This window comes from Pyrus communis, chromosome 6, assembly GCF_041283825.1.
Source record: "Pyrus communis isolate YQ-2024b chromosome 6, ASM4128382v1, whole genome shotgun sequence".
Taxonomy (NCBI): Eukaryota; Viridiplantae; Streptophyta; class Magnoliopsida; order Rosales; family Rosaceae; genus Pyrus; species Pyrus communis.
In genome coordinates, this window is record NC_142570.1 from 8707100 (window position 1) to 8725881 (window position 18782).

Below are 18782 nucleotides of genomic sequence, written 5' to 3' on the forward strand. Positions count from 1 at the left end.
AGCATAGAAGTAAGGATGAATTAAATTCTTCTAAACTTCTTAAAACATTATAAATAATTACTTAAGGTTTTAAAATTTGAATATTTGTTAAGTCACCAACATTAAATGATGATGTGAACAAGTATTAAAACAGGTTTTCACTCTCACATCATTTATAAACTCTAAATTCCCAAATGATCTCTTTTAGCCAGACATATTTAAAGTCTAACTTGGCTAAAAAGAGCCATTAGAAATTCATAACTCCATATACGGTGTTCTGAACTTCATTATTATTGTCTACGTTAGCACTTAATATTAATGACATATTCATTTACTGGTAACAATGTTATCACTTAATGTTTGTGACTTAACCAATAGCTAATTACTTGGAATATTTTAAAGGGTTGAGATCTACATAGATGTACCCTTGAAGGTTGGGCCGTTATCCATATTTAGCCACTGTAAATGTATCAGCATTATAACAAGATAATGATTTTTCTAGTCTTGTAATGTACTCGAACGGACAAAAATAACAAACTACTTTATACTTGTACAGTTGGCCCCTTGATCAAATTTTTATCTCAGAATAGGTCAACTCTTTTTTTTTTTTTTTTTTTTTTTGCTTCAGACTTTGCATTGCAGTTTATATCTTGCAATACAATTTCAATTTATTAGTTATATCAGTTACAGTTTTAAAATGATTATTGGTATATAAGTCATTTTTCTTTTCTTTTCTCATTTTTGATGTGAACATATTTTGCATAAATTTAATTTCTTGTGATCCTAACCCCCCACCATCCCTAACCTAACTTATTATAAAACCCTAAATCCCTAATGTAACAAACATTGCCTAAAAGTTAAAAATCATATTCCAAAATGCCCAATTTCAAATCAATTTACTAACAAAATTAATTTTACGCAATAACCATAGTTAAATCTAGTATTAGATGTGACTGCCTTGACTTAAATAAAGCGCAAACTACAATGCAAAATTTGAAAGCACATGACTTCAAAATAGAAACTAAAATTTGAGAAAGAGTCTAGTAGTAGGATATTAAAACTACAATGCAGAGTCTGAAACCACAAAAATGGTTAACGTTTTATGAAATACAAAAAACTGAGACAGATCCCAATTGTACAAGTAATGGCACAAATATTTGTTACTTAGTTATAAATTATTAGAATTTGAAAACAATAGGTTGCCTCATTGACCTCAAACTAACAAATAATGAGGTGGAGAAATTGTCAAGCATATTCTAGCAAAGAAAAATTAATCAAGGATCCTAATCCTTTCCATCAAGGTCAGTTTAGGATTTAACCAAGTTTGGACAGAAAACCAAATTGGGCTTACCTCAAACCTAACCCTATTTACCCACTTAAAAAGCCCAACCCAAATATGATCATAACTCGCTTGGCGGGTGGTCTAAGTAAGTGCCACGTGGCGCGCGGCACATTCTTCTGGTTGGGTCTTCTTCTCACCATTTGGCGCGAAAATCAGTTCAGAGCTCAGATTGAAAATTGAAATCAATTTTGGAAGGGGTTTTCTTCGACTAAGAATGCCTTCATCACCGCCGTCAAAGCGCAGGCGAAGGAACCAGAGCAAAGACGAAACAGATAACCCGACAGCTGTATCTTCGTCCGCACTGGAGAAAGTATCCCCTGTGGTGGTCTTTGCTCATGGTGCTGGTGCTCCCTCTTCTTCAGACTGGATGATCAGGTCCCTTTTTCAATTTGTTTGCTTCTTTTGGAAATATCAGAAAGAAATCGTTCGGTAAAACTTGAAGGCGAAGCTTTTAGCTTTGTGGGTTTTTATTCAGGAATTGTGTTCTTGGCAGATATTCCTGGTGGGAAAAAGAGGGCTCCTCCAAAGGCTGAAAAGTTGGTCGATTTTCATGCCGATGTTGCCAAAAAGGCGGTTGCTAAGTATCCAGGTCATCCGTTGATTTTGGCCCGGAAATCTATGGGTTAAATGTCATACTTCTTTTTGGGCTGAAGTTTATGTACTCTAGCCTAAAATGCTATTACGACAAGGTCGTGTCTGTTAAAGTCAAGTAATGCTGGAGAACCTCTTTGGAAGTTGAAATTTTGGATTAGCAATATGTATTTTGGATGCATCTTCTACTGGCAGCAGTGCTTAACTCTAGAAATTATGTAGACAATTTATGAAGCTCTGCTCTGTTTCGGTAGCGTAGCGTTGAAGTCATTTTTAGTAGTTTACCAAGTTAATGATATAGGGATGTAGTGCTTACAGATGAATTTTTGGGATTGGGACTTGATTTCTCCGTAAAGGAACTTGTGTACTAACAGTACCATAATTCTTCAGTAATATAGTGTGGTTCTTACATGCCATGGATCCCTCAATTAATGGAGCATGTCAATAAGATAGAGAAGTAATGAGTACATGCGGTATTTGGTATTCCTTTTCAACGACCATATTCTGCCTTGTTTTTTTGGAATTTGGATTTCATTGGTATGTAGAGTCAGTTGCATGGTAGCTTGCAAGGAAGATATCCATGCTTCAGCAATAATTTGCTTAGGATACCCACTAAAGGTTCGCTGTTCTGATATTGTCCCTGCATCTTATTTCGTGCTAAGTGTTTGCTCTTTTTATTATTTATTTTCTCTTCTTCCTTTCTGTTTATTGGCATAAAATCACTGGGCGTAAATATTCTATAAGACATATGGCTGTTGAAACTAGCTGAGGTTAACTTATCTAATATTTTGAAGAAGAAAATCTGCATTCATTGGACCCTTCAAAGTTGATGTTTTGACCTAATGGACTTCTACCCAACGTTGTAAAATACGCGAACTTGCGTGCCTGATCTGGGCGCCTTAAATTTCAGGGCATGAATGGAGCAGTGCGAGGTGAATCGATATTGCACCTTTCTATTCCAATAATGTTTGTACAGGTATGACAAAGTTTTATTTTTTCTTTCATTGTCTCTGATCATACAAATACGACTACTGCACCGTAATGTTTAGCGTTATGTATGTTATCACTTTATAAAGTTGTTATTAGGTCCTGTTTCACTTTATTAAATTCGGTTGTCTTGTGTCACTTTTTAATGATCAAATTGAGAATTTCCTTTTCTTTCTATATGTTATCACTTTACAAAGTTGTTACTACCATTTTATACGAGCTGCTTTCTTATGTTCTGCATCTCTTACATTTTTCGGGTTTGTATGCTACAATTACGCTTTTAGTAAAGATGGGCTTTGTCCATTGGAAAAGCTAGAAACTACTCGCTAGAAGATGAAATGCCTTAGCGATTTGCATGTCATTGATGGTGGCGGTCACTCCTTCAGGATTGGAAAGAAACATCTGCAAACCACTGGGTTATCCCAAGACGAAGCTGAAAATCTTGCTCTTCAAGCCATAGCAGCCTTTTGGTTGAGGTCTCTTGAAGGAAGGTGACACTTTTTATTGCATTAGAAAGGTTTCCATGTAATATCAAGGGTTGTATGATTGTATCATGTTGTTCACACAGTGTGCTTCATGTTTTTTATTTTTATTTTTATTTTTATTATTATTATTATTATTATTTTTTGTGCCATCAATTCCTTTCTTCCTCTTGTTATGTAATCTTCTCAAGTTGTTTTTGTACTATCAATCCGCGACTTCATTTAGTGGTATGGTATTGCTAGGATATGTTGTGGTACCCTTTTTGTCCGACACTGTTGGTTTGCATGTCTACTTTTTGGCTGAAAACTTATTTGCACTGCTTCTGCACCATCCTCTATGCATTTACGGTTCTCTATGTGTACTGTGAATTTCTCTCACAAATGAATCATTTACTCTAGGTTATGTCGGTTTACGCTTTATAACTCAACTCATTTACTTCAAAATCTTTTGATTGAAGTAAATTATTGTGTATTTAGATTAGTTGGTGAACAATTGCACCATTGTGTCATTGAGGACTTATTCATTAAACACACTATTGAACACAAACCATCTATTTCTTACATAGGATACAGTACCACACTTGTGAAGCATGTTATCCAGTCTTCATCTTAATTATTTATTTAATACATTGCAAGGCAGTTACTCTTATTTCTTCTCCACAAGTGTTATTATTACCTCTGCAAAAAAATTGGACAAGAAAGTTAGAAACTTAGAACATAAACGCAGATTTTTTTTAGCGTTGTATCTTCTTTTTTCCTTTTGAAACCATAGGATTGTTTGTGTAAGCATGTCATTGTAATTGGGATTAAAATCTTAATTATGTAGTCTAAACTACCCTAATGTGAATAAATGAAACGTAATTGTGACTTAGTGTGTGAATGGTAGAATATTAATAAAACAAGCATGAGTAGAAGCTTAACACTATATTCACTAGAATATTGAATCACATACCTATTTTACCATCTATAATTTTACTTTTTTTGTCAAACATCATTTTTCTAATTTAATGTTATTTATGTGGAACAAATTTATGTTTAGCATAAAAATTATTATATTTGAGTCTTATATATGGATAATGTGGATGAGTTTGATATCTAATCTATAGGTAATGTGAGGGCTTGATATCTAATCTATAGGTCATGTGGATATCTAAGTTTTGATACCCACCGAAGATGTGATGTAGTTAGGATCTGCTTACCTATTGATAAGGTTTAAATAGACTAGCCCTAGGTGTCCATGTGTTGATAATTATTAGGTTTTGTTTTTTGTTTTGTCTAAGAAACATTTTATTCTACCTCAACAATAGGTTTCACGACTAACAAGTTGTTTATTCTGGATTCAAGTTTTCATGGCGACAATTGCAAGCTTTCAAAATTCAAAATGTATTGATCAAATAATGCATTTAATAAAGGTTTTTAAAATTGTTTTTCTTATTTAGGGCATCTCCAATATAAGATGCAAAATGTCTTGAAATGTGCATTTTACATTTTTGATTGCCCGGAAAGCTCTCTAGTGGAGAGATGTAAAATATACATCTTGGCCTCAAAATGGAAAAAAAAAAAAAACCTATATATATATATATATATTACATCTTTTGGTGGTAAATCCCGCCAATCAAAGACAGATAATTAAATAGGATCTTAAATTTACATATCTTCTATTAAAGTAGAACTCCCACCTGTATTTCACAGAAGTGTAAAATGAGATGTAAATATAATTTCTGTATCTCAAATTCACATCTCTGCATTGGAGTTGCTCTTATCTAAAAGGACAAATTCGTCACCGAAATAATTCATCCCTAGCTATAACTTGATAGACATAAATTACCAATACATTAATTTGGGATTTCTCTCAAATATGGGCTGTGACTAGGTCTAAATAAAAAACCCTAATATTAACTCTAATTAAGTGGCAAAAATTAACAATACGACGAGAAAACATTTCCTTCCATTAGTGTATTTCTAATTACTTGCCTTCTTTCAGCAGTGTTGAAGAATAACTTTGTTTGCAAAGCACATTGTTTGGTATAGAAGGTTTCTACTAGTTTTTTAATTGAATTTGCTCCAATGTATTAAAAGGCGGAGGGATCGGCGAGGCATTCCATGGATAGCCCCGCCTAGGCATGAGGCGAAGCCTCATGGGACCTAAATAACTTAATATATATTGCATAAATAATTTTATATATAGCATAAACCTTTGTAAAACAAATGTAATTATAACAAAGCCAATGATAATATCTTCTTCTTCATTACTAAGTGTAGTTGTACTTGGAAATTATGTCATATAGTCTTAAAATGTTGTAATTATATATTTTATTGTAAGCAATTATAGTGAACTTCAAGGGAAATAAGGCTGAGTGGCCACAATTATAGGGAGTTTGAAAGGAAATAAACGCAGAATGTCGCAATTATAGGCAATTCAAAAGGAAATAAAGGCTAAGTGGAGCTATTATAGTGAATTTAAAATGAAATAAAGATTGAGTGGAACAATTATTATAGGGAATTTAAAGGAAATAATGGCTGAGTGGAGGAGTTAGAGTTAGAGTTAGACTTTGCCACTAGGATTTGGAGAGAGAAATTTCTCCCTTTCTTCTTCCTTGAAACTAGAACGACACATCGAGGAATGGCAGAAACAGAGGAACGGCAGAAATAGACCTGGAATTGGAAGGAAAAATATGCTCAAGTAAAAACCTGGGCGCGCCTCAGCCGCCTAGGCGTGCCCCGATGCCGCCTTACGCCTAACCTCACAGAACAGAGGTGAAAACCAAGCAGCCCCGCCTCCAAGGGTGCCTAGGCGTGCCCTAAGGCTAGTTTTTTTAAAACACTGATTTTTTCTTAAGCAATGTATTGTTCTTAGTTGCAATGTATGACTATGATTAGAACATCTCAATGACTTGTATTTTTTTCATCTATCATTCAGTTAAATTGTTTAAGTGAATCATGTGTAGCTCATGTGGGATATTTTTTATCCGTTGGCTTGTGTGGAGTCACAACAATCACTTTTGTCCTTAGTAAAATCATACGCTTCGTGTGAATGATGATGCAATAGAATCCAAGGAGCAACAAACTTCTCTTTCTCCAATTCTCAACTTTCTCTTTCTCTTACTTCATTTTCATACAAAACCAATTTCCAGATTTAAGATTCAACACCTACAAACACTAACAGGGCCTCAAAGCTTGGTTCAAATTGAATCAAGGGTTGTGAAATGCTCGACATTACTTCAACGTGAAGTTTCAAGTATAGTTCTGACATTATTCTAGCCCACCAATTGAACTACACCCAGAATGTGTCTTTTCTGAGTATACCTTTGATCGTCTATATGCCAGATGCAAATGAGACATTCGAGCATGTGGATGCAAATTTTCGCCATTTCTTCCTTTGACGAAAATGCACTTGCAAAATAATAACACCTTCGATTAAGACCAAAAGCTTTGCGCACCCATGATGAATTGGGGGGGGGGTGGCTTTGGCTGAAGAATCTCCGATGCCAAAGTTAGAATTCTAAAAAGAATGTGTGTTAGGAGTTTGTGGGTAACAAATGGCTTAGCATTTTTGTGGGATAAATGGGGTATTTATAGGAGAGTGGCCAAGCCTTAGGGTAAAGAGTGGCTTGCCCCTTATGGTGTATTTGGGTGATAATTGCAAGATATTATGGGAAATAATATCTTGCAATTAACATGGCAATTATTCCTAATTTAAATGGGAACTTTTGGGAGTTACCTTGTGAATAATATCAAATAGGGATTGATGAGGAGTGATGAGAGGGATTTGAATAAATACCATATTGATCACCATTAACTCTTCCTTGATTGAGCCGTTATTGTCCGTTGCATGCGTGTGAGAATTCCGGTGTGCCTTGAGGGTAATCTCGTCCTTCTTGTCCAAACTCCACTTGTCAGCTCCATGATTTTTGGGATTATTTTTGGCTCCACAAATGCCCCCACACCTGCTAAGCTGCTTGCAAGAAAGGGCAGTAGGTGTAGAGATGTCCAACTTTGATACAGATTCCCACTTGTACTTGGAATTAAATTCTTCTAGGAAAGGGAAATAAATCGCCACCGAAGCCTATTTAAGTCTACCTTAAGTAGGGGATTAAATCAACTTCAGAAGACAATTATTTATCCATACACCCTCCCCTAGCATTCTTTTTCGCTTGCCCATGTAAAGAACAATATTATGTTGATTTCTTTGTCTTCTCCGTGCTGCACCAAGGTAAGAAAAACTTAATTTTCTTATCTTATTCTTGGATGATGCTGCCGCGGGGCAGCTGTAGGGGTGGTGCGGCACATCGACTGGCAGAGGCCAGGAGTTGGCTCGGCATGGGTCAAGGCCTCGACTTTGGAGCGCGACAGCTTTGGGCTCGCAAGTGCTGAGTTGCTTCTTTTGTTGCAGCTGCCGTTATAGCGTTTTGGGCCTGATAGATCTGAATTGCTTCGCGTTGGGCTGGCTGCCTTGTGGCACGGGCCTAGGCTTGCTACTGCATTGTAGCCAGCTCACCATGGGCAATGGGTTCGCCATGGGATGCTACGGTGGTTGCTTCCATGGTATCTCCCACGGTGGTGCCCCGTAGAGGTAGTGTTGATCCTTTTGCAGTCGTGTTGAGCTTTATGGATCGTCGTGGTGGGGCTACATCACATCCTCCATCATTTGATCCGGATCTTTGAACATAGGAAGTTCCGTTCGTCAGGGTTTTCGAGTTTCCCGTCATTGTACTTTTCTTTTACGTTTATTCAAAGAACTTTATAAAAAAACGCTAGGAATAAGAATGTACGAAAAATCTACGAATGAATGAGAAATGAGAAACTTTGAATACGAGAGTCTTCTTTGAGCGTGTGAATCAAACTCTCAATGACATCACTAATTTATGGATGTAAATTTCTACCATCTCTTCCTTTGATGAAAAAGCACCTGCAAAATAATAACAATAACACCTTCGATTAAGGCCAAATGCCTCACACGCCCATGATGAATTGGGGGGGGGGGGGGGGGGGGGTGGGGGGTGGGGGGGGGGGGGGGGCTTTGGCCAAAGTATCTTCGATGCCAAAGTTAGAATTCTGAAAAGAATGTGTTTAGGAGTTTGTGGGTAGCAAATGGCTTAACATTTTTGTGGGATAAGTGGGGTATTTATAGGAGAGTGGCCGGCCCCTTATGGTGTACTTGGGTGATAATTGCAAGATATTATGGGATATAGTATCTTGCAATTAACATGACAATTATTCCTAATTTAAATATGAAGTTTTGGGAGTTACCTATTGAATAAAATCAATTAGGAATTTATGAGGAGTGATGAGAGGGATTTGAACAAATACCATATTGATCACCTTTGACTCTTCCTTGATTGAGCCGTTATTGTCCGTTGCGCGTGGGAATTCCGTTGTACCTTGAGGGTAATCTCATCCATATTGTCCAAAACCCACGTGTCACCTCTATGATTTTTGGGATTATTTTTGGCCCCACAGAGGAGTTATGGAGCTGATATTTATCATACTTAGCTCAAAGCACTAGATTAGACATTTCAATTGCTGACAATCTTTTAGTATAAAGCAATATTGTGCCAACACGCCACCACCAAATTGGTGTGAAAGACTTTTTACTGTTACTATTAATTTGGGCTTACTTTATCCATATGCATCTTAGAATGAATCACAACCTCTTGGTTCTTGGAAAGATGTCTACCTTGTGTGATACACTGACTCAAATTATCTGTCTGATCCGAACAAGGTACATTTCCAAATATGTTATGTCTTTACCGATAGGAAAACTGCAATAACTTAGAAGTCATCCAAATAGACCTTAGTTGTAAAATCTTCGAATCGTTCCAAGACTCACCCTTACTATGCCACACGTGAAACATGGTTGAGAGTTATTGTTGAGCATATTCGATGTACCTACTGTTTCATCCATTGTTGAGTCCCAACGACGATCCATGAAGGCTATGCCGCATGTATTGTTCCAACCAAGACATGATACATCAACGAAGTCAATGCTAAGCATATTCTGTATACGTCACATCAACATGAGCATCAAAAGATTGAAGTCAAGCAAATCCAATCTAAAGACAACCTTGCCAACCTCTATACAACGTCACCGCCGAAATCTACCTTTTAGAAGCTTGTCCGAGGAATTAGTATGCATAATTATCTCATTAGCAATGTTTGTAGTTCTCATTTGGACGTTTTGTCAAACTCAGGGGAGTATCCAAAATTATACTCATTGATAATTGATCTTAATGTATTATTTTTCCACATGATTAGGAGCATTTTTCCCACTGGGTTTTTGCTACCTGACTAGGTTTTAACGAGGCACACTATCCTAGGATGGTCATACCCTTGGAAGCATTATGCTTGCATCCAGAAGAAATTTAGTTTAGACTTAATGCAAATTCTCACTTTTCTCCTTAGATTAGGGGTTTTATCCACCTTGGGGGTTTTACTATAGCGAGCTTTTGTGAGTTTTACCACCTATGCATTATTCCGTTTGTTTTGAGATTCCCATTCGCTACTTGTGTTGACTAGACGAGACGACTTCATCAATTGCTTCTACATTTGCGCCATCTACTTGAGTATTTACACACTAAAGGGGGAGTGTTATGAATATACTTTTAGTCCATGTGTGATTATATAAATCATTAGTATATTGTATTTAGGATACTAGAAGATCTTTTCCCTTTAAGACTGTATTACTTGCAAGGCAAGAAATCCTCTTTGCTTTACTATAAATAAAGGTATAAGGACCGAGAAATAACACACTAATTCCTCAAATCCTTTTCTCTATCTTTCTTCCCGTTGCCGCACCTCTCTCTCTCTCTCAAATCAAATAGTTCACAACAAACACGTATCTGTATCTAGTACATTGCATACAATTAAGCAAAATGTTTAACAGCATGATTATGTAACGCAAACCTACCAGTCTGCATACAATTAAGCAAAATGTTTAACAGCATGATTATATAACGCAAACCTACCAGTCTACTTCAAATCCGTAAAGCGTGAGAGTGCTTACACTTTGAATAGTTAACTAAATTTAATAGAAAGGTTGGACTTTATACGATTATTTATTTAAGGAAAATGTAAGAGAAAAATCAAACACGTATAATGTATGTCCTAATTATATTGTATTGACTGGAGGATAACTTATAGGTAGCTTTCATTGATCCAGGTGGGGCTATAGCCATGTGGCTAGTGGTGGTTGGGACCGGGGATGCTTGGATATATATGTCTCTCCGATGAGCAAGTGTACAGTTATATGCCTTACATATATATAGTTGTTTGGACATCAATTCCAAGTGTTCAATTACTTACCTACACACAAACAACGATTATTCCAAGCGATTCTACACTTATTTATATTAAGAAGATTTGCATGATTTGAACTCGGAATGCAGTGCGTCGAAGATAAACATCCTAATCATCAAGGCAATTCACCACTTGTCAACGATATCGAATTAATTGAGTTTAGAAAAAAAAACAACTCGGCAAAATTTTCCACGATCAATTTTGTGTAATATGCTTACAACTAGAGTTTGACTCTAGTTAGTATGGATAAGACTTGCATCCCCCATGTGAGGAATGCACCATTTGGGAATAACGTATCTTAATAGAATAAATCAATGATAAGAACAGTTAAATTTCTTAATCTTCATTTGAGGATCACCTCTAAAAAACATCATTTGAACTGGAGGTTATTTAGTAATTCAAATGTACATAACAAATCGATGGTGTATGTACCAAGAAACATATTCATGACGAACCGCTCATTTATTTGATACGTTTAGATGACAAAACAATCTCCAATTTAAATGATTTTTGTAGGACTGATGTTCAAATGAAAATTAATAAATTGAACGATTTCAATCATTTTTTGTCAAGATACATTATTCGTAAAACAGGACATATGTGCACGCCACATAGGGATGCAAGTATTATCCAATAAGTATTGTTTTAAAATTTGTGGATTATTACTGGAAAATTAGAAAGACGACAAGAAGTCAATCGGAGTAATAACCACGATAGAAGAGTTCAATATTGAGTCAACTAATTTATGAAATTCCAGCTTCTTACAAATCATTTGAAGTTCATGGGATCAGATATATATCTATTGTGCGGTTATTTCTTACCCATGCAATCCTTTCTCTCTCTCTCTCTCTCTCTCTCACTGAGTTTAGGTGTTCCTGTTCTGGCTAGCTTTTGTGAGAGAAAATGGACAAACGTCGTTCACATAAACAAGAAGCCAAGAGCACTGCCAATTCCGGCTCAGAAGGTGTTAGGGACACAATAATTTTCATCTCTCTCCTTAAATATATTGTTCATGATTGTCATGGTTAATTCATGCAGAAGAAGTGAGCAGTATCAAATGGGAGTACGTAAAGATGAGTGAAGACGAGGTGGATCTGATCTACAGAATGTACAGACTCGTCGGAGACAGGTTCGATTGATCTAAACTGAACCTTTATCTTAATAAACTGTTATTGGCACTCTAAAAACATAATTATTATGCACTCCTCATCAATGATATTAAAGAAAATAACTACTACAAAGAGTACTACATATATACAAAGACTAATGCCATCGTTTGTAATCATAAATAGTTTATAGATAGCTAGCTGAACCAGCTTGAACAACATTAGCAGGTGGCATTTGATTGCGGGTCGGATTCCAGGACGAAAAGCAGAAGAAATAGAGAGGTTCTGGATAATGGCACATAGCGAAACATTCTCTCGGAAAAGAAACGAGCCTGCATATCCAACAAAAGACTAAATCATAGCCTCCCGTTTATTTTTTTTCCCCCTCCAAAAGTATTGACCATTTTGTGATTTTCCTCATTTGTGTTTCTGAATAAATATATAACCGGAATAAGGAGATTCGAATTTTGAACCTATCCTGATATTTGGGAGAGTTTTTATTTTTTTTATTTTTATTTTTATTTTTATTTTTCATTCATTTGATTTAGAGGTTATTCTTTTGTGCTTGTACAATCTTTATAAGTTTGGTTTCTCTATTTTTTTGTGGCCAAGTCTCTTATCGAAATCAATCAAAATCAAAAGTTTCATCCAAACTCCTTTTTATTCTAACGTGAGAAGTGATAAACACACACTTTCTTAGTTTCTCACATACTCATGTTTAATCATGTTTGTTGTTTCTGTTTAATTTATTTAATCTGAGGACAAACATAAAGCTAAAAACGGTGTATAAAGATCACTTACCAGTTAGAACTTTCATAATCATGTTGTTATCAAGAGTCTTCTCATCACATAAGTAAGATTGACATATATGACTCATACCACATAAATATTTGTGCGACTTGAGAAATCACATAACAAATAGAAGATTCCATGCATACATATAATAACCAGAATTTTAATATGGTCCTAAATGCTACTTAACTATGTTATTCTTATTCTTTAAGAACCGAAATTCAACCCGTCACCTGGCTTTATTTTGGTTACAAAGTTAATATAACCCTGTCCATGCTAATTTGGTGGGAGGTTTATAGTGTAATTGTTGATGCTGAAATTTACCTACAATCAACACGAATTGTATGGATATTTTTTAGTTAAGAGTATGAACCTTACATTACAATCAAAGCCCTTCGTTCTATTTCAGATCATTTTCAGCCTTTCTTGCATTGCCTAATTAATTTTAAAATAGAAATTCATAGGTTAAAGACGCGTTGTGACTATTTGAATATTATATTACATTCATTAGTACAATGTAGTAAACTTATTAGGATTCGTCTATCATTATTAAAATACATTTTTTAAGATAAATCAGTAAGACTAGAAAAAAGAGATGGAACCAACAACCATAACAAACAAACATGGTCATAGGAAACATGGTCAATAATCTCGTCACATAAGAATGTCCAAGTGCTTATAACAACGTGTTGACCAATAACCAAATACCACATATATATATATATATATAGCTTATATAGCTTTGCACTTCCTTTTTCCACACTAACGCCAGCGCCTGCATCTCATGTTCTAGAATCACCAAGGAAAACCTAAAACATAGAAACAAAAAGTTGTCTTGGAGTGTTTCAAAACCTAATACATTTTTCATCACACAGTCACATGATATTATTAATTTATTTATGATATCAAATACGTATTTAAATATTATGTCTCAAGTCTCTCATATCTTAAATTGTCTCACTCGTATTATAATACACAAATTAATAATATTACGTAACAATATAACAATCGCAACCGAAATTTTTTCTAAATAGTAACGAAATAGGCCAATAGGGTATGAACTTTGAACATTCTTAGCAAGTACCTTACTAACAACACAGCAACTCTTGACTATCTATTCTTCCAAATCGCAATCATGCAATGCCACAAAGGACAAATCACAAAGGGAGAGAGAAAGAAAGTGCGGGAGAGACAAGGGGAGAGAGAAAGAAAGTGTACGCGAGAGAGAGAGAGAGAGAGAGAGAGAGAAACCATTTTACAAGTTATATCTGTAGAGAATTAGAAGAAGTTGAATCGGTCAGCATAGACCTTACTTTTTCTATATGCAGACCAAAGACCAGTCAGAGCTGAAAAACTCGCTTTCTCAGTCAAAACCTCAGACTTTCCACTCTCCAAATCTTCCACTTCAATATTCAAATTAACAAATCACCTATATATATACAACCTCTCAACTTTCTCCGTTCAAATCAAAACTCTCTCACTCTCTTTGCTTCTGCAGCTTCACTACTCTAATCTTCTTCCCTTTTCCTGCATACTCAATTCCTCACTTCAAATAATCTTCAAATTCTGGATACCAATTCATGTCTGTACCTTCTTACTGCAAACAACGTTCGGAGCTCACGAATCTCCTTGGGTTCTACTCTTTCTCGGAATTGCGAAGCTTTAGTGGGATGAAGTTAATGAAGGTTCTTAAACACTGCTCATAATCTTCCACGGTAGTTTTAGTTCACGTGGTTAAGAGTGTCTAAGGTCCTGTGTTCAAATCCTCCCTTCCCCAATATCGCTTGTATCAGGAAGAAAAAATCATTGCTCATAATCCCAACAGACATATAGAATTGAAGAAATGGATTCTGGTAAGAGCGGGGAGCAGAAGTCACTGGTCAATGAGATCATTGAAGGAATGGAGCTAGCAAAACAGTTGAGGCTATGTCTAAATGCAAAATCGTCAGCAGACACCAAGCAATTTTTAGTGCAAAGGATACTGTCGTCATATGAGAAGGCCCTTCTGATGCTGAAATGTGGTGGTTCGCCACAAAGTCCTATCAGAGCAATTGCTAGCGCACCGGAGTCGCTAATGTCAGCCAATGAAGGACCTTGTTGCGTTGACAATAACAGCAATCTCCAGGATCATCAGGACCTCACGGCGGTCTCCAAGAAAAGGTGAGATTGGATTAACAATTAAGTCAAAAAAAATAGGCCTCTTGGTGTCAAGGATTGTATTGGATAAATGCACTAAATTCAATATATGTTGAATGAAGAAATGGATGCCAACTTCCAAGTTGAAAGTAGAAGATGAATTAGCGACGAAGGAAACTTACCCTTGTAATTCCCACAAAAAATGGTAGGATTGGGAAGGATAAGTTTCCTCGTCGCTAATCCATCTGGTGAGTTATCCAATCCAATCTAATCCTATCCACCAAACGAGCGTAATCGCAAAGAACCAAATGCTGATTTGAATTTGCATATTGCAGAAAGGAAATGGCCAAATGGACAGAACATGTCACGAGAGTAATCTCTGAGAATGGGGTTGAAGGACCCCATGAAGATGGCCACAGCTGGAGAAAATATGGGCAAAAAGACATCCTAGGAGCCAAACATCCAAGGTAAAATTAAGGATCTTGTTTTACTTTAATCAGTTAATCTTATCCTGCTGCAATCATTTGCAGTAACAGTCACTTGTCCCGCGTGTTAAAAAGCAATATAAAATACATTACCTTTAATACGCACGTGCACAAAAGCTGAAGATTTTGGTAGAGAAAAGATTCATCCTTAAGAAGCTGCACACACAGCAGTATTCTTCTGTAAGATGGAAAGTTTCACATTGTTATGAACAATTCTGATGACCAACTTGTTTAAAATCCGCAGAAGCTATTACAGATGCACGTACCGGAACACGCAGAATTGTTGGGCTACAAAGCAAGTGCAAAGATCAGACGAAGACCCCACCGTCTTCGAAATCACATACAAGGGGAAGCATACATGTTCTCATGGCGGCAGTTCAGTTCCACCGCCACCATCACCAGAAAAGCAAGAACGAAAACGACACAATCATAACAATACTTATCAACAACAGCAGTCTCAAGGAAACCAAATGAGCTTCCCAACTAATCTGAGAGTCAATACTGAGAACTTAGACGACAGAGAGAACACAGCATCTCCATTCTCTTTTACTTCATCTCCATTCGGAAGTATCAGCGATGACGCCTTCCTATCTTCGATGCTTGATGATAAAAGTCTTTTTGACAATTTCAATCAATCATTCCTGTCTCCAGCCGCAGGCGGATCAAACTATTACTTTGCGCTGCCTAGCCAGATGAGAAACATTGCAGGATATGAGCAACGTTCGGAATCTGATATCATCTCAGCCAACAATTCGTCAACCAATTCTCCGATTCCGGACATGGATTTTCCACTGCAGCCAGTCGAACTCGACCCCTATTTCCCATTTGACTCCCCAGGATTTTTCTTATAAATCTACTTGGTCTTTGAGAATAAGAATAAGTAGCTTCGAGATTGCCAATAGCATATCTTGAATCAACCATGTATTATAGAAGAGGAAGATTTCTAGTAAACGATAAGAGCTTTTTGTGATGTTCAACATATAGCAACAGTTCCATAGCCACATTTTATAACCAAATAAAATGAAGATCCTACCACATTGCTTTCGAAACATAAACAAACTTTCAAAGCCTCTGAGGCGGCGGTTATGTTCTTAGTTCGATAACAACATAACAGAATCAGAAAGATAAGGATATTGTAGGCACATACGCAATATATATGATTGTAGATTGGACAATAATTCAACTATTCAAGCCTCTACACAAAAAAGAAAAAACACTAAAAGTGTTGCAACTTTACATACAGTGAATGAACACAGAGAGAGTCGGCTGCTGCACCTAAACAGAAGTTTTCTTCTCCTCCTTCAACCTGGGAATAGGAGCTGATGTTCTTTCTTCTGCATCTCCAGCTTTTCTGAGAGCTCCCCTCAACCCCAACATGATGAATATGCTGGTTAGAGTGAGAAATGCCTCAGCCCCGCCATGTAACCAATTGACATTCGCCAATGAAGTGCCGTAATTCACCTTTGCTGTTCAGCCCCACAACCAGAGTACGGTAAGGCATTGATCCATGAAACTTACTAAAATAATGTGCACAGATTTCTCTATTTCTCGAACACGAAAACTCACCATAAATTCCAGCAGGAACTGCTCAGTTGATAAGAGGAAAGAGAGAACAAAATTATGTCAGTAGAGTCCAATCAGAGCATCTGACAGTAATCATTGAACAATAGAAGGCCAAATTCAACATCAAACAAAACAATCCAACTAGAGTGTAGTGAATGTTTGACGGGGCAATTCAACATGACTCTGTGACAATTTGCTCAGCAGAAACACAACCGTTGTCTTTCGGTTCGAGAGAAGTGACATGCATTTGTGACACAAAGATGGTGGTATCTCAAGCCTATAATGCACCACCACGAGTTTGAACTTGCCCACATAGCTTCACATGATTAGTTTGAGATATGGTGACTTTAGTGTCCCCGTTGCATGTAAGTTCTCTTCTGGCCAAAAGACTATCATAAAACAATAAACAGTATCCAAGTACACATGAACATGCAATACTTTGTTCTTATGTTTCTCAAATTTCGGAATTTGCAATCCAATTGGAGGCCTTAACAAATGCTAAACTAAGCAACCCAAAAAAGGATAAATTATCAAAAACCCAGGAAGCCAGGAAATTTTTTCAAAAAAGGTGCTAGAAAAGGAAAAGCTGGGAAAAACTCACTGGTGGCCCCCACAAAAGCAAGCAAGAAGTAGAACCCAAAAAGGGTGAGCTTTGGGGCAGATTTTGACTTGGTGACGAAGTACAAGAAACCCAGGTAGGGAAACAGAGAAGCTGCAAACAGCTGTGAAGCTATGCTCTGTGAGTCAATGCTGGGCGCCCATGGATCAATCGGGAACACCACACCAGACACAATCCCACCCGAACCTCTTCTGCTTTTACTGCCGATTCTTCTCTCTGTGTAAAACTTGGATTCTCTGTTTCTTCGGGTCGGGGATCCGCGAGAAACATGGAGAACCCAGAAAAGTTGGAGGAGGAAAAAAGGTGGGGGATTTACAGAGATTGAATGCAGGTGATAGTCATTGAGGAGAGAGAGGTGGAGTGAGAGTGTTCAGAGCGGGTATTGGTTGGAGCCGTTTTTGTTATCATCGAAGTCAGAGTAAGTGGCCAGATCTAGACCGTTCAATTTCCTTACTTCCGGGAATGTGGAGCAGGTGGTTTTATCTGGACCGTTTAATAATAATAGGGCCTTGGTTTTTATATTTGAAGAAAACCCCCTCCCTTTAAACGTCTGGTTTTGACCCGTTAAAACTCTGAATTCCCTTTGAAATGTGAAGAAGGACATGAAATGAGTTAACTGTGACTTGACATTCTAATTTAACAATACATTAGCATGTAGATAAAAATTTTGTTTAACATACATCATTTGATTGGGACATCACATGTCATTGAACTCGTTATAAATAAGTTATTTTCCGAAATGTGCTCTTTTTAAGTGTTAAATGGAATGTCTCAATGACATTGGGCAGTGTGCATAGGGCAAGAAATAGACGAGTTACGTTGTGAGTCTTATGTTGTGTGTTGTCTTATTACCCGACAACTTGCAAAATAAAAGCTTGGAGGTGTCAAAGTACTTTTGTTGAGCTCTTCTGAGGTAGTTTTTGATGTTTTTTCTCAATGAATTATTGAATTTAGTACAATGTGAGCAGGTAACCAGATTGTAATTGCAGACAATTACTGGGTTTTGTTGACAATAGGCTGTCAATTATTAGAAATCGGAAGTTAACTTGATATTGGTTTTCTGTTTCGACTGTTTACTATGATTTTGAGTTTTGGTTAAAAATTTGATCTCTTTAACATTATTCAAACTTTAAAGGTGTTAAAAGTTTTGGGCGTTTCTGGGGAAAGTCTTGGTCTTTGTCTTGGTGATAAGAAGCTCTCAATTGTTAGAAATTAGAAGTTTGGAACTTCATAGTTATGCGTTTAATATGACTTTGCGTTTCAGTTAATTGACATAAGTTTCGTGGCTTGATTACTTGATGATGGGTTTTTTTGTCGCATTGATGTGAGTTTTGGATGCAAACATTTCCTTGATAATAAAACCATATGAACAAGTTGTCACTTAGTACTACGTCTAGCGGTATT

At 36.7% G+C, this 18782-nt stretch overlaps 2 protein-coding genes and 2 pseudogenes across 3 annotated transcripts; 3 read left to right on the top strand and 1 right to left on the bottom strand.

The window, feature by feature from the left end:
* The first annotated feature begins 1503 nt into the window (after window positions 1-1503).
* LOC148696234 (uncharacterized) lies at window positions 1504-3394 on the top strand (annotated as a pseudogene).
* Window positions 3395-11412: 8018 nt separating this feature from the next.
* Window positions 11413-12259, top strand: LOC148696235 (MYB-like transcription factor ETC3). Its single transcript, XM_088695708.1, has 3 exons — window positions 11413-11641; window positions 11716-11806; window positions 12012-12259. Exons 1-3 carry the CDS (start codon window positions 11581-11583, stop codon window positions 12136-12138), a joined length of 279 nt encoding a protein of 92 aa, XP_088551834.1. The 5' UTR covers window positions 11413-11580; the 3' UTR covers window positions 12139-12259.
* Window positions 12260-13858: 1599 nt separating this feature from the next.
* On the top strand, window positions 13859-16173 carry LOC137710934 (putative WRKY transcription factor 53). The gene is made up of 3 exons (XM_068450101.2): window positions 13859-14735; window positions 15047-15178; window positions 15441-16173. The coding sequence occupies exons 1-3, from the start codon at window positions 14419-14421 to the stop codon at window positions 16045-16047; spliced, it is 1056 nt and encodes a 351-aa protein (XP_068306202.2). The 5' UTR covers window positions 13859-14418; the 3' UTR covers window positions 16048-16173.
* A 136-nt stretch (window positions 16174-16309) lies between these two features.
* On the bottom strand, window positions 16310-17720 carry LOC148696236 (uncharacterized; annotated as a pseudogene). The gene is made up of 3 exons (XR_015963547.1): window positions 17361-17720; window positions 16763-16780; window positions 16310-16662 (listed from the first exon to the last, which is right to left on the bottom strand). The product of XR_015963547.1 is annotated as an uncharacterized LOC148696236 (transcript).
* Window positions 17721-18782: the final 1062 nt, after the last annotated feature.